Here is an 11,286-nt window from a genome sequence, read left to right as displayed (position 1 = left end):
GTCTCTAGTATGTCTTCAGTGTGTCTCCAGTATGTCTCCAGTGTGTCTCCAGTATGTCTCCAGTATGTCTCCAGTGTGTCTCCAGTATGTCTCCAGTGTGTCTCCAGTGTGTCTCCAGTGTATCTTCAGTGTGTCTCCAGTGTGTCTCCAGTATGTCTTCAGTGTGTCTCCAGTGTGTCTCCAGTATGTCTCCAGTATGTCTCCAGTGTGTCTTCAGTGTGTCTTCAGTATGTCTTCAGTGTGTCTCCAGTGTGTCTCCAGTGTGTCTCCAGTGTATCTTCAGTGTGTCTCCAGTGTGTCTCCAGTATGTCTCCAGTATGTCTTCAGTGTGTCTCCAGTGTGTCTCCAGTGTATCTTCAGTGTGTCTCTAGTATGTCTCCAGTGTGTCTCCAGTATGTCTCCAGTATGTCTCCAGTGTGTCTCCCGTGTGTCTCCAGTATGTCTCCAGTGTGTCTCCAGTATGTCTCCAGTGTGTCTCCAGTGTATCTTCAGTGTGTCTCCAGTGTATCTTCAGTGTGTCTCCAGTGTGTCTCCAGTGTATCTTCAGTGTGTCTCCAGTATGTCTCCAGTATGTCTCCAGTATGTCTTCAGTGTGTCTTCAGTGTCTCCAGTATGTCTCCAGTATGTCTCCAGTATGTCTTCAGTGTGTCTTCAGTATGTCTCCAGTGTGTCTCCAGTGTATCTTCAGTGTGTCTTCAGTGTGTCTCTAGTATGTCTTCAGTGTGTCTCCAGTATGTCTTCAGTGTGCCTCTAGTGTGCCTCCAGTGTATCTCCAGTGGGTCTCCAGTGTGTCTCCAGTGTGTCTCCAGTGTATCTCCAGTGGGTCTCCAGTGGGTCTCCAGTATGTCTCCAGTGTGTCTCCAGTGTATCTTCAGTGTGTCTCCAGTGTGTCTCCAGTATGTCTCCATTATGTCTTCAGTGTGTCTCCAGTGTGTCTCCAGTGTATCTTCAGTGTGTCTTCAGTGTGTCTCTAGTATGTCTTCAATGTGTCTCCAGTGTATCTCCAGTGTGTCTCCAGTGTGTCTCCAGTATGTCTCCAGTGTATCTTCAGTGTGTCTCCAGTGTGTCTCCAGTATGTCTCCAGTATGTCTTCAGTGTGTCTCCAGTATGTCTCCAGTATATCTTCAGTGTGTCTCCAGTGTATCTTCAGTGTGTCTTCAGTGTGTCTCTAGTATGTCTTCAGTGTGTCTTCAGTGTGTCTCCAGTGTATCTCCAGTGTGTCTCCAGTATGTCTCCAGTGTATCTCCAGTGTGTCTCCAGTATGTCTCCAGTGCGTCTCCAGTGCGTCTCCAGTATGTCTCCAGTATGTCTCCAGTATGTCTCCAGTGTGTCTCCAGTATGTCTTCAGTGTGTCTCCAGTGTCTCCAGTGTGTCTTCAGTGTGTCTCCAGTGTGTCTCCAGTATGTCTCCAGTGTGTCTTCAGTGTGTCTCCAGTATGTCTCCAGTGTGTCTTCAGTGTGTCTCGTGTGTCTTCAGTGTGTCTCCAGTATGTCTCCAGTGTGTCTCCAGTGTGTCTTCAGTGTGTCTCCACTGTGTCTCCAGTATGCCGCCAGTGTGTCTCCAGTGTGTCTCCAGTATGTCTCCAGTGTGTCTCCAGTATGTGTCCAGTAAATCTTGAAGAAATTGTCTCCACTGTAACTCCACTATGTCCCTAGTATGTCTCCAGTATGTCTCTATGAAATGTCCAGTATGTCTCTACAATAACTCCACTGTGTCCCCAGTATGTGTCCTGTATGTCTCTACTTTGTCCCTAGTATGTCTCCAGTTTATTTCTCAAAAAAAAAAAAAGTCCAGTAAGTTTCTGATGTATTTTTAAGAAATGTCCAGTAAATGTCCTCAGTATATTTCCACTGTGTCCCCAGAGTCCAGTGTCAGCAGTGTGTCCCCACTTGGACAGAGACAGAATGTGTGTGTTTTCTAAAGCTGGTGTTGGAGGTTGATTATTTGGACGTGGTTTAATCATATATGTTTATATACGTGTGTCTGATTTTAGTTTTCAGTTTATTTCCACCTCGTCTGGTTTAATTGCATTAGTTGTATTTAGATCTGTGTGTCCCTCTGAGAGCTTAACGCTGTCCCACATGTCCCCGGCAGATTGATGTGATGGACAGAGTGTCTTGTGCATACTCACCATGATGATGGAGTTGGTGACGGTGGGGTTGTGGACGGACCAGGCGGCCATCAGACAGGCCATGGCCGAGACACAGCAACACACTCTGCTCCCCTCACACTCATCTGATCAGTGCTTACTGAGCCACAGCTGACCTGCCTACTTATCCCGCCCACCGCTGCACTGGCCCCGCCCACCTGCTCCTGCTCTCTGATTGGTCAGAGTCTCAGCCTGGAAAACTGTTTGGTCTTTTTCAGCTTGATGCTGGTTGTGGACTTGGTTTTTACATTTTCACAGGTTTTTCTGCTCCTAAAGCAACAATATAAAATAAAATGTGTGTCCGAATTCATAGATAACGCATTTAGAATAAATAATAATAATAAATAAAATGATAAAGCTGAGATCCTCCTTCCAGTTACGTTGTTTTAAATGCGTCAATTTTTAAACCACAGTATATATTTTTTAAATCTTTGCGGTGTTCCACAGGGAAGGTAACTGGGTCCAATTTTAATTTAAATCTTTGTAAAGTATTTGCTATCAGATGTTAAAAATGTTTGCTAACAACTCAACTTTGTTCTGCGCTTCACCAACACTCACTCATGGAATATAACAAAGTACATTTACTCAAGTACTGTGCTTACGTACAATTTCATTTACAATTAAGTACAATTTTGATGACTTAAAATTTTCTATTTTTTACATAAGGGCGACTGTAATCACAATTTCCCCTCGGGCATCAATGAAGTGTTTCTGATTCTGGAAAACTATTCTAATTATTATTATTCTAATTATTATTACATCTTAAATTATGTCACAGAACTACTACAATTTTTAAGCACTCTTTCCAGGTTATTTTCCGTGTTTGTTTGTGTTGAACTTTATTTATTTAAACTAATTTTCTTGTTTTTGAATTTTCTCTTTTTACTAATGTTTTGCTTATTTTTTGGGGTCATTTTCTTCCTTCGTTGCCGTCTCCCCATGTTTTAAAAGAAAACATATTTTTGTATTTAATTTTTTTCACTAAATAAAATTTAGAAAGCAGGACATTTAGTTGTAATAGTTTGTCTACACTGGAGTTTTATTACTTTTATTTTAGTTTATTTGTATATTTTTAATACATAAGACAAGAAGCAAAAAAAAAAAAGCAAAGTAATTTTTTTTTTTTTTTTTTGTAAATTGTACATCTCTAATAATTTTGTATTTCTTGGTCTGGATTTCTTTTTCAGTTCTTTAATCTTTGAGGGCCCTGTGTCCCTTTACCGGGCAAGGTGCTCTGAGTCCAAATGTTGCGTTACATCAAGGTCTCCTATCTTTTTTCCTGTATTTTCTGTACAACTAAACAAAAAAACATTTAAATTAACTAATCTAAAATAAAATAAGGTAAACTAATCTAACATAAATTAACCAAAACAAACTGAACTACAAATAAAGTAATTTGAAATAAAATAAACTAAACTAAAATAAACTAATCTAAAATATTATATTATATATTATAATATTATAATAATAAAACTAAGATAAATTAAAGTAAAATAAAACATAATAAAATAAAATAATCTAAAATAAATTAACCAAAATAAACTAAACTAAAAATAAACTATTGAAATAAAATAAAATTAACTAAGCTAAAACAAAGTAATATAAAATAAACTTAAACAAAATAAATTAAATTAAAATAAAATAAACTAACTTTGGGTTCTTAAATCAATAAATATCAATATTTTCTCTCTGAGAGACGAAGTAGAAGTATTGAACAATATTCTGTAGTGCAGTGCTTGAGTAAAAGTACTCAGTTACTTTAGTTACTTTACACATTCTCTGCTGGTTTCATTAAGAAATGAGAATTTTAATTTAAAGATCTTTTTCTATCTGAAGCTTCAAAGTATTTTTGTCTTATTTAAAGTCACTAAAACTTAAACTGATTCATGTCACTGTTTCTTTTATTTCTTATTCAAACTCCTGTTTTCTCTCTTTTCATCTGTCATTCAGTTCTTTATTCTGTTGATTCAGTGTGATTTTAAATTGTTTGTTTGTTTGTTGTGTGCTGAGCTCAGGAGCAGAGACACTCTGCAGAGGCTCATGGGATCTAAATAAAGACTAAATTACCAGCCGCTGACCTAAATCCACTTTAAACACAGTGACTGTCAGCGAGCAGCAGGACGACGGCACCACCTGCTGGATGAACGGAGGTACTGCAGGACAAACATCACCTGTAAACTCACTCAGAACAATCTCCATGTTTAATGTGTCGATAACAAAGTCACAGAGAGATAAATATGACATTCAAAAGTAAAGTGTGGTCGACATTCGGCCCACTTCCTGTTGTAAGGCATCAACACGTGCGTCCGTCTGTGTTCAACATCCTTTCACTTCCACTCATAAATGCTCATCTGTCGTTGAGTCGCACACAGACGCACGCTAACCAAGAGCTCCTGATGGTGATGTCATCGACACTGAGACAGAAATCAAATCTTTTTACAAACCGCGGCGCCGTGGACCCGTCTTTCTGTTCTTTTTTTATATCTTTTATTTTGTCGGCTGCTTGTTCATGACCTGTGTGACCTTCACTGGTGGTTTGGCCTCACAAGGCTCCGCTCACCAGTGATGTCACATTGAAGGGCCGTCGTTTGTTATAAAACTGTCAGAAGGAGACGAAGAGAAAAACTTTTAAAGGTGCGAATAAAGTCGGTGAACTTGGTCCAAACCTGTGGGTCACTGTGAAGAGAAACTTTCAGAAGATGATGTTTTAAGATTACCACATTATCTTGAAATACTGAGTCAATTTCTTTGACCCAAAATGACTTGGTTATCATTTCAGAGTAAATCATAATGTAGAGATACGATGACATCATCTCGAGATACTGAGTTATCTTGAGATACTGTCAGAGTTTAGAGATGAGGGAGTCATTATTTTGAGACACTGTAACTTTAAGAAACTGACATTATTTCATGGTTATTTCTGAAAATCACGCCGAGGTTTTGAGATACGAAGTCATTATTTTAAAATGCTGTCATTACATTTTTAGATACTGTTCGATTATTTCGAGATCTCTTTTTACTAACTGGATCTTTATTCTAATCACATTCGTGCATATGGACTCCCATAAAGACTTATTAAAATCAGAATTTAGAAAACTGAAATAATCCTCTCAGAGAATCTGACCAGTCATAAAACAACACGTCAGTTTTTAAAAACCTCCAACAGGAAGTCTGGTGGCGCTGAGACGTTATGATGAGACGAACCTGTCGAGTTCAGAGAAACACTGACAACACCTGAATCAACACTTTGTCACCGCTTGATGAGACAAAAATATGTGTTAATAATATCACAGTATGAGCTGATGAGGATCATTAATTACCTTATAAACGACTGTCTGGGCCGAACAGAGCTGACCAAGAGGAACGCCACACTTTATTCAGCGTGTTTCCACGTTAGCATTAAACTGTGAAAACTTCAACAGCAGCGCTGCAACGATCAGAGAAGACGGAAAAATTATTTAGATAACTGAATGTTTAAGTTGTTTTACATCATGTTACACTGAACGTCTTTAAGATTTAGACTGATGAAACATTTAAAGACAAACGTTTAGAGATGCTACGTCATTATTTTTGAGATGCTAGGTCTTTTTTTCCAAGACAGGTTCGTTCTTATTTTGAGATCTGATGGTTTGTTTTTTTTCAGGATACAAAGTCATTATTTTGAGTCACTGTTGAGATAACTCATTTTTAAAATATAAAAGTAACACACATCAATAATTATAAGGAGGTGCTGATCACAGGCAGCACACCTGATGTAGAAAACAAGTGTCGCACACTCTGGCTGTATTTCTTTTACTTTGATGACGTTTGGGCCAAAATGTCATCAAAAAAGAAACGCAGCCAGAATCTGAGAAGTCATTTGACATCTTATAGACCAAACATTGACGAAGAAAATAATGAGCAGACTGATCCATAATGAAAATAATGTAACTAAACATTATTTTCATTATTTTCTTTTGCTGTGACGTCTTCAGACGGTTCATCTGACCAACAGTCCAAAAATCCAAAGCTGTTCACTTTATTATCATGTGACAAAGAAAAGCATCAAACCAGAAAACATTAGAAATAAAAAAGAAAATGGCTGCAGCTGCAAAAATAAAAGAACAACAACGATAAACAGATGAAAATAAAATAAAAGCAACAGACGACGGTGACGGTGTGTCCGTCAGGTGAAACTATAAAAAGGTTTTTTAATTCACTTGTTTCACAACAGAAGAGTCGATGTTATCGTCACTAATCATTCTGTGAGGAAACTCTTCGTTACTGCGGCTAAAAGCTTCGAGGCGAGCGAACGCTGACAACCTGACAGGAAGCGGTTTACTTCCTGTCGAGGACTTCGTTTGGTTTCAGGTCATCTCCATAAAAATGGCCGACAGCGTGAGAGAAAATCCATCAGCAGCTCCTGATGAAGACGACAGAGGAAACGCTGAGACATGTGGTCTTCCTCTGCGGACGCTCGGTGGTCACGGTCATCAGGTGTTAGGGTGAACAACTGAACTGTCAACATGTCACCATGACAACCGAGAAACCCTCTGATGAAGACCACAGGACGCAGCTGAAAACTCAGACGAGAAACAATTTGAGGAATAAAGTTTAATTTAAATCAAAGGAACAGACTGTTCAGCAGTCGGCTCTCTGAACGACCCTGAACGCATCACCAGGAGCTGCACTGACAGGTAACGATGAGGTCATCTTCACAAACTCAGACGGTGATGGAGTTTCTCTCCGCAGGCTGAAATGAAACCAAAGACGTTCCTCCTGAATCAAACGCCACCTCGTGACTTCACAGATGTTCTGGTTTTATTTGGTCTTCTTCTCCGACGCCAGCGTGTCGTGAAGTTTAGAAACACACTTCTCAAACTGGTCCATGGCCAGCGTCCCGTTCTCGTCGAAGAACGCCGACACAGATTTGGTAAACTCAGCTTCCCGCGAGGTCTTCGACTTTCCATCGCAGAAGGAGACTCTGAGAGTGTACTGGTCATCGAACCTGCGACACAAAACACACACAGTTAGCACACATTAAGATAAATGATGACGTCACTGATGAAGAGCTGCGGTCTCATTTAGAAACACTGAGTACACACAAAACGAGGCCTGAAAGAGGCGAACGCCACTTCCTACGGAAAAGCTGTGATCTATAAAGACAGACTTAATGGGAGAAACTTTGACCCATGATGATCAGCATTTTGGAGACAGGAAGATGGCGACGCAGACAGTGAGGTGGAGCCTGACTGTAGAAACTGGCGAATATTATTTGGAGCACGCCATTTTAGCTTTTGTTCATCCATGCATTTTTAGAAAGGAGTCTACAAATGGTTTTATTAATGAGACGGCAGCTGACTGAGTCTGTTTATTGTCAACACAGTCAAACTCAGACCCTTCAAGGGCCGACACCACCATGATGTCACCATGACATCATGTTATCAGCTGGAGGTGCAGCTGCCTCTCCCCCACAGGGCTGTAGGCTCCATAGGAGTGTTAAAATGTGTTTGTCTTGTTGTGTTATTGGGAGCCAGAATAGAAGGAGTCATGGCTCAAAACCAGCCGCCACTGCCCGTCAACAAAAACAAAGACAACTATGGTTAAATGTGATAAGACCAAAGGACTGGACGGAGGCCATCATCAAAAATGCTCACATGTGCAGCGCACACTTCATATCAGGTTAGGGAAAAAGTATTTCCTGTTGTAGGGATGAATAAGGTTATGTGTATTAAGGGTTATCATGTCCACCTCATCAGAAACTGGGGAGGGATTAAGAGGAATATTGGATTTCTCTGGAACGCTAACTTTTTAGCACATTAGCTAACGTTAGCTTCCATAGCAAAACAAACAAGTGTGGTCCTCCTTTGTAAGATTGGCTTCCTGTGACATCATCCATCCACTGAGTGAGAGCATACGGGTCGGCCAGTCTGGTCCCGTTGGTCAGTGTTTACTTATTCAAGTAACACTGGCGGTCCCGGAGAGTGAGTGACCTGACATGGTGCGTTGGTAAATTCAGTCTGACGCTCTACACTAAAATGAGAGCCCTGTTGGTGGAAGAAACGCAGCGTTATATTTCTACATGAATGAACCAACGGTTAAGTTAATCACACATTCACTCCGCTCGGCGCTCTGCTGCTCCGTCTCCACAGACAGAGTGTCCAGAGTGCGCTCTGCCACTCTGAGAGTGCGCTGCTCTGGATAACCCAACGCTACATTCAGACAGTGCTCCCAATTTATCAACGCTCCAGTTTGTGTCAGAGTGCGCTCCCACACTCAGAATGAGTGTTTCTGAATGCACCTCTCACATCATCTTCCTCCATCGTCTAGAACAAGACAACACAACTTGTTAGCTAGCGCTAGCTAATGTCTGTGGAGAACCGTTTTGCCTCCAGCTAAGCCCCGCCCACCAACAAACATCACACTAAACAACACTAATTGATAAAACTATTGAAATTATGTCATAAATGAAACATGACTAACTTTACAGATTCAGATCTGTCAAATCAGATGGGCTTGACATGTTTCCTGTGCAGTGGGATGTGTTTGTGATCAGAGTGCATGCTGGGTAAAGAGTCGTACCGTTTGAGGGAGGAGGACAGCTGCCACATGTGGTCTGGATCCATCCCAGCTGGATCCTTCTGCAGAGACACCAGGAAGATGTTCTTCTCTCTGTAGGAGGTGTACAGCGTCAAGATGCCCATCATGATGAAGTACGTGATGGACTGTTAGGGAAAAACAACAATTGCTCCCAGTTCCCCAGTGCTCCCAGTCACCACACACACTGACCCCACACCACATCAGAGGCTCGTTTGAGACAAGCTGCACCAACGCAGACCTGCTCGGTCCAGATCTTTGTCCTGCACTGCATGATGGGACCATCTAACCAAACTCTGTCCCGGAGATATGACGTCAAAACATGATGTCACAGTGAAGCTGACCTTTGACCTTTTGGATTTAAAATTTCAACATGTCATTATTTTATCCTGTCAGACATTTATGTAAAGTTTTGTCAAAATCAGCGCATAAATTTCTGAGCTATGGCCAAAAACCTAATCAAATCTTCTAATCAGTTCATCCTCGTGGACGTTGGCGCCAAATTAGGAGAAATTCCCTCAAAGCATTCTTGACATATCGCTTTCATGAGAATGTGCCCAGATAAGATCAAAGTGACCTTTGACCACCAAATTCTAATTACTACATTTTTGAGTCAAAGTGGACGTTAGTGCCAAATTTGAAAAAAAAAAAAAAGTGCCTCCAGACGATAACAGCGCCGTTTTTACTGCCGTCTTTACACGACAAGTCAAAACGACTTGACATCATCTGCTCTCGAGCCGCAGCTCGTCTCAAACAAGCCTCCTGACACGAGACCAAGCGGTCTCAGGTGGACTTCCTGTCCTCTGCTGCTGGTGAAGGATATGAGATGACGCAGCAGGCGAGGACTGGTCTGGACTCGGGGAAGGGATGCAGGTAGTCCCAGACCAGAGCCAGCATGGCGAACAGACAGGAAACGGTACAGATCAACAGACGACCATCCACCAGCCCGAAGTTCTCCACGTAACCGTATTTCTCCAGCAGCACCTGAAGGCCACACAGATCAATACACAGATGGATTATTGATGACTGTTTCTGACTGTAACGTTAACACACCAACATCCTGAGTGTGACGGACTTTCAGAATAAAAGTTGACCTTCTTGGCAGCGTCATCCAGAGAGTTCTTCACAGCGGCTCCGTCCCATTTATCGATTTTCACTGGCTTCTCATCGATTCTCCACTGAAACACAAGTTCATTGATTATCACTGATCATGTTATAAAACAAATAAAAATAAGAACTGTTTCATACATTTAACTCTGTTATCACACGGATATATTTATTCATTGACACTGTGCTGTGTAAATAAAGTTGACTTGACTTTTCTCAGGCAGGACGAGGTTGTCTGACAGAGTGACTGTAGTTTGTGTCTCAGTCTTGTTTCAGGTTCAGCTCTTAAATAACGATCCAGACTTTATATATTATCACATTTATTACGTGAACTAAAAGGGCCGAGTTACCTGTCAAGCATGTAATTATAACAAAAGATTTTCTTACAGCCCTGATCATCACGAAGATCATGTGACCCCCTGTGAAGCTATGGTGACCCCTTATTGGTGCCGGGACCCACAGGTTGGGAACCAGTGCATTAACAGCTCATCACTGCAGCCTCAGCATGTGAAGAAGTTTCCTCTGGTAACTATTGACGCAGCGTTCATGGACAAATTAACTCATCACTGGTATCAAGAATCAAAAAATAACTCCTCGTATGGGATCAATGAGCCCAAACATTGATCTGCAGGACTTAAAATACAAACTACAGCTGTGTGCAGCTTCCGCCTCATCTTTTTAACTCAGTAACATCACTCAGGAGGAGGTGATGCAATAACGCGGGCTCAGCTGTCACTATAAAACCATGGCCGATTTAATGACCCAGTGCTAATGTCTGCTCCTGTGCTCTTACAATGACTCAGAGTACCTTTAACATTTAAATAAACCTAAATCACCTGTTTTCTGAATGAGGTTTGGTGCAGCCGGCTGAGCACCAGCTGTTTGTAACGGCTGCACACAGTGAACTAAACAACCCGCTGAAGTGTGAACACACACCGAGGGACGCACACACACAAACACAGCTTCACCTCCGGATGAACTCGGCTTGATTTAAATTTAATAAATACATGTATTTTAGCCAGCTAGCGTTAGCTTAGCAGGCTAACCGCTAACAGAGGATGAAGCTAGCCGGCGCGCAGACAGATAAAATGTCCGCTCCGACAGCCCGTCCTCCGGGAGAAAATAAAATCCTGCACTTTTCTTTACAGCTGAAGAAAAACAAGAAAAGTTTAACTCCTCACTTTTTCCAGGAGTCCGCTCTTTCCGTTCCTCGCAGCAGCCATCTTCTCTTCCGCTACGAACACGGCACCTGTGACCTGGACGATCCTGATTGGCTCTCACCAAGATTTGAACGTTCAGCTACGTAATGACGTCCGCGTGCCCGAGGTGGTGGAGGCGGCAGCGTGCGCGCTTTTTTTTTTAAATCGCAAACAAAAACAATAAATGACAATAAAACATATTTTATATATAAAAAAAAAAAAAAGGACAAAACGAGGAAATGTTTTTTCTATTTT

The 11,286-nt window shown here is 41.4% G+C and overlaps 2 protein-coding genes across 4 annotated transcripts in view; both read right to left on the bottom strand.

Annotated features, from left to right (window-relative positions):
- Window positions 1-11,286, bottom strand: part of abcg1 (ATP-binding cassette, sub-family G (WHITE), member 1) — a 281,654-nt gene that overhangs the window by 24,831 nt on the left and 245,537 nt on the right. The window contains exon 1 of one of the 2 annotated variants that reach the window (XM_050065463.1): window positions 2,132-2,884. The exons of the other annotated variant lie outside the window; for it this stretch is intronic. Coding sequence (XP_049921420.1) covers window positions 2,132-2,194 — 63 coding nt within the window. The 5' untranslated portion in view covers window positions 2,195-2,884. Of the gene's footprint in view, window positions 1-2,131; window positions 2,885-11,286 lie in introns of those variants that run through there. 2 annotated transcript variants of the gene reach the window in all.
- On the bottom strand, window positions 6,152-11,127 carry spcs2 (signal peptidase complex subunit 2). 2 transcript variants are annotated; one of them, XM_050066137.1, is made up of 5 exons: window positions 11,014-11,127; window positions 9,820-9,903; window positions 9,550-9,709; window positions 8,711-8,846; window positions 6,152-7,136 (listed from the first exon to the last, which is right to left on the bottom strand). In XM_050066137.1, exons 1-5 carry the CDS (start codon window positions 11,053-11,055, stop codon window positions 6,950-6,952), a joined length of 609 nt encoding a protein of 202 aa, XP_049922094.1. In that variant the 5' UTR covers window positions 11,056-11,127; the 3' UTR covers window positions 6,152-6,949. The 2 variants fall into 2 exon arrangements, with proteins under 2 accessions (XP_049922094.1, XP_049922086.1); XM_050066129.1 differs by having other exon boundaries at window positions 8,711-8,853; window positions 9,557-9,709.

This window comes from Epinephelus moara, chromosome 2 (genome assembly GCF_006386435.1).
Source record: "Epinephelus moara isolate mb chromosome 2, YSFRI_EMoa_1.0, whole genome shotgun sequence".
In the NCBI taxonomy this organism is placed as follows: Eukaryota; Metazoa; Chordata; class Actinopteri; order Perciformes; family Serranidae; genus Epinephelus; species Epinephelus moara.
Note: the sequence above shows the minus strand (reverse complement) of the source record. Positions and strands in the feature narration are given on the sequence as shown.

What these genes read in the sequence shown, in the direction of transcription:
- spcs2 (XM_050066137.1), bottom strand. Translation starts at nt 11,055, where the DNA reads ATGGCTGCTGCGAGGAACGGAAAGAGCGGACTCCTGGAAAAA. An exon ending in AGAGCGGACTCCTGGAAAAA is followed by an intron (nt 9,904 to 11,013) that starts GTGAGGAGTTAA and finishes CTTGTGTTTCAG; the next exon opens with TGGAGAATCGATGAGAAGCC. An exon ending in TGGATGACGCTGCCAAGAAG is followed by an intron (nt 9,710 to 9,819) that starts GTCAACTTTTAT and finishes TGTGGCCTTCAG; the next exon opens with GTGCTGCTGGAGAAATACGG.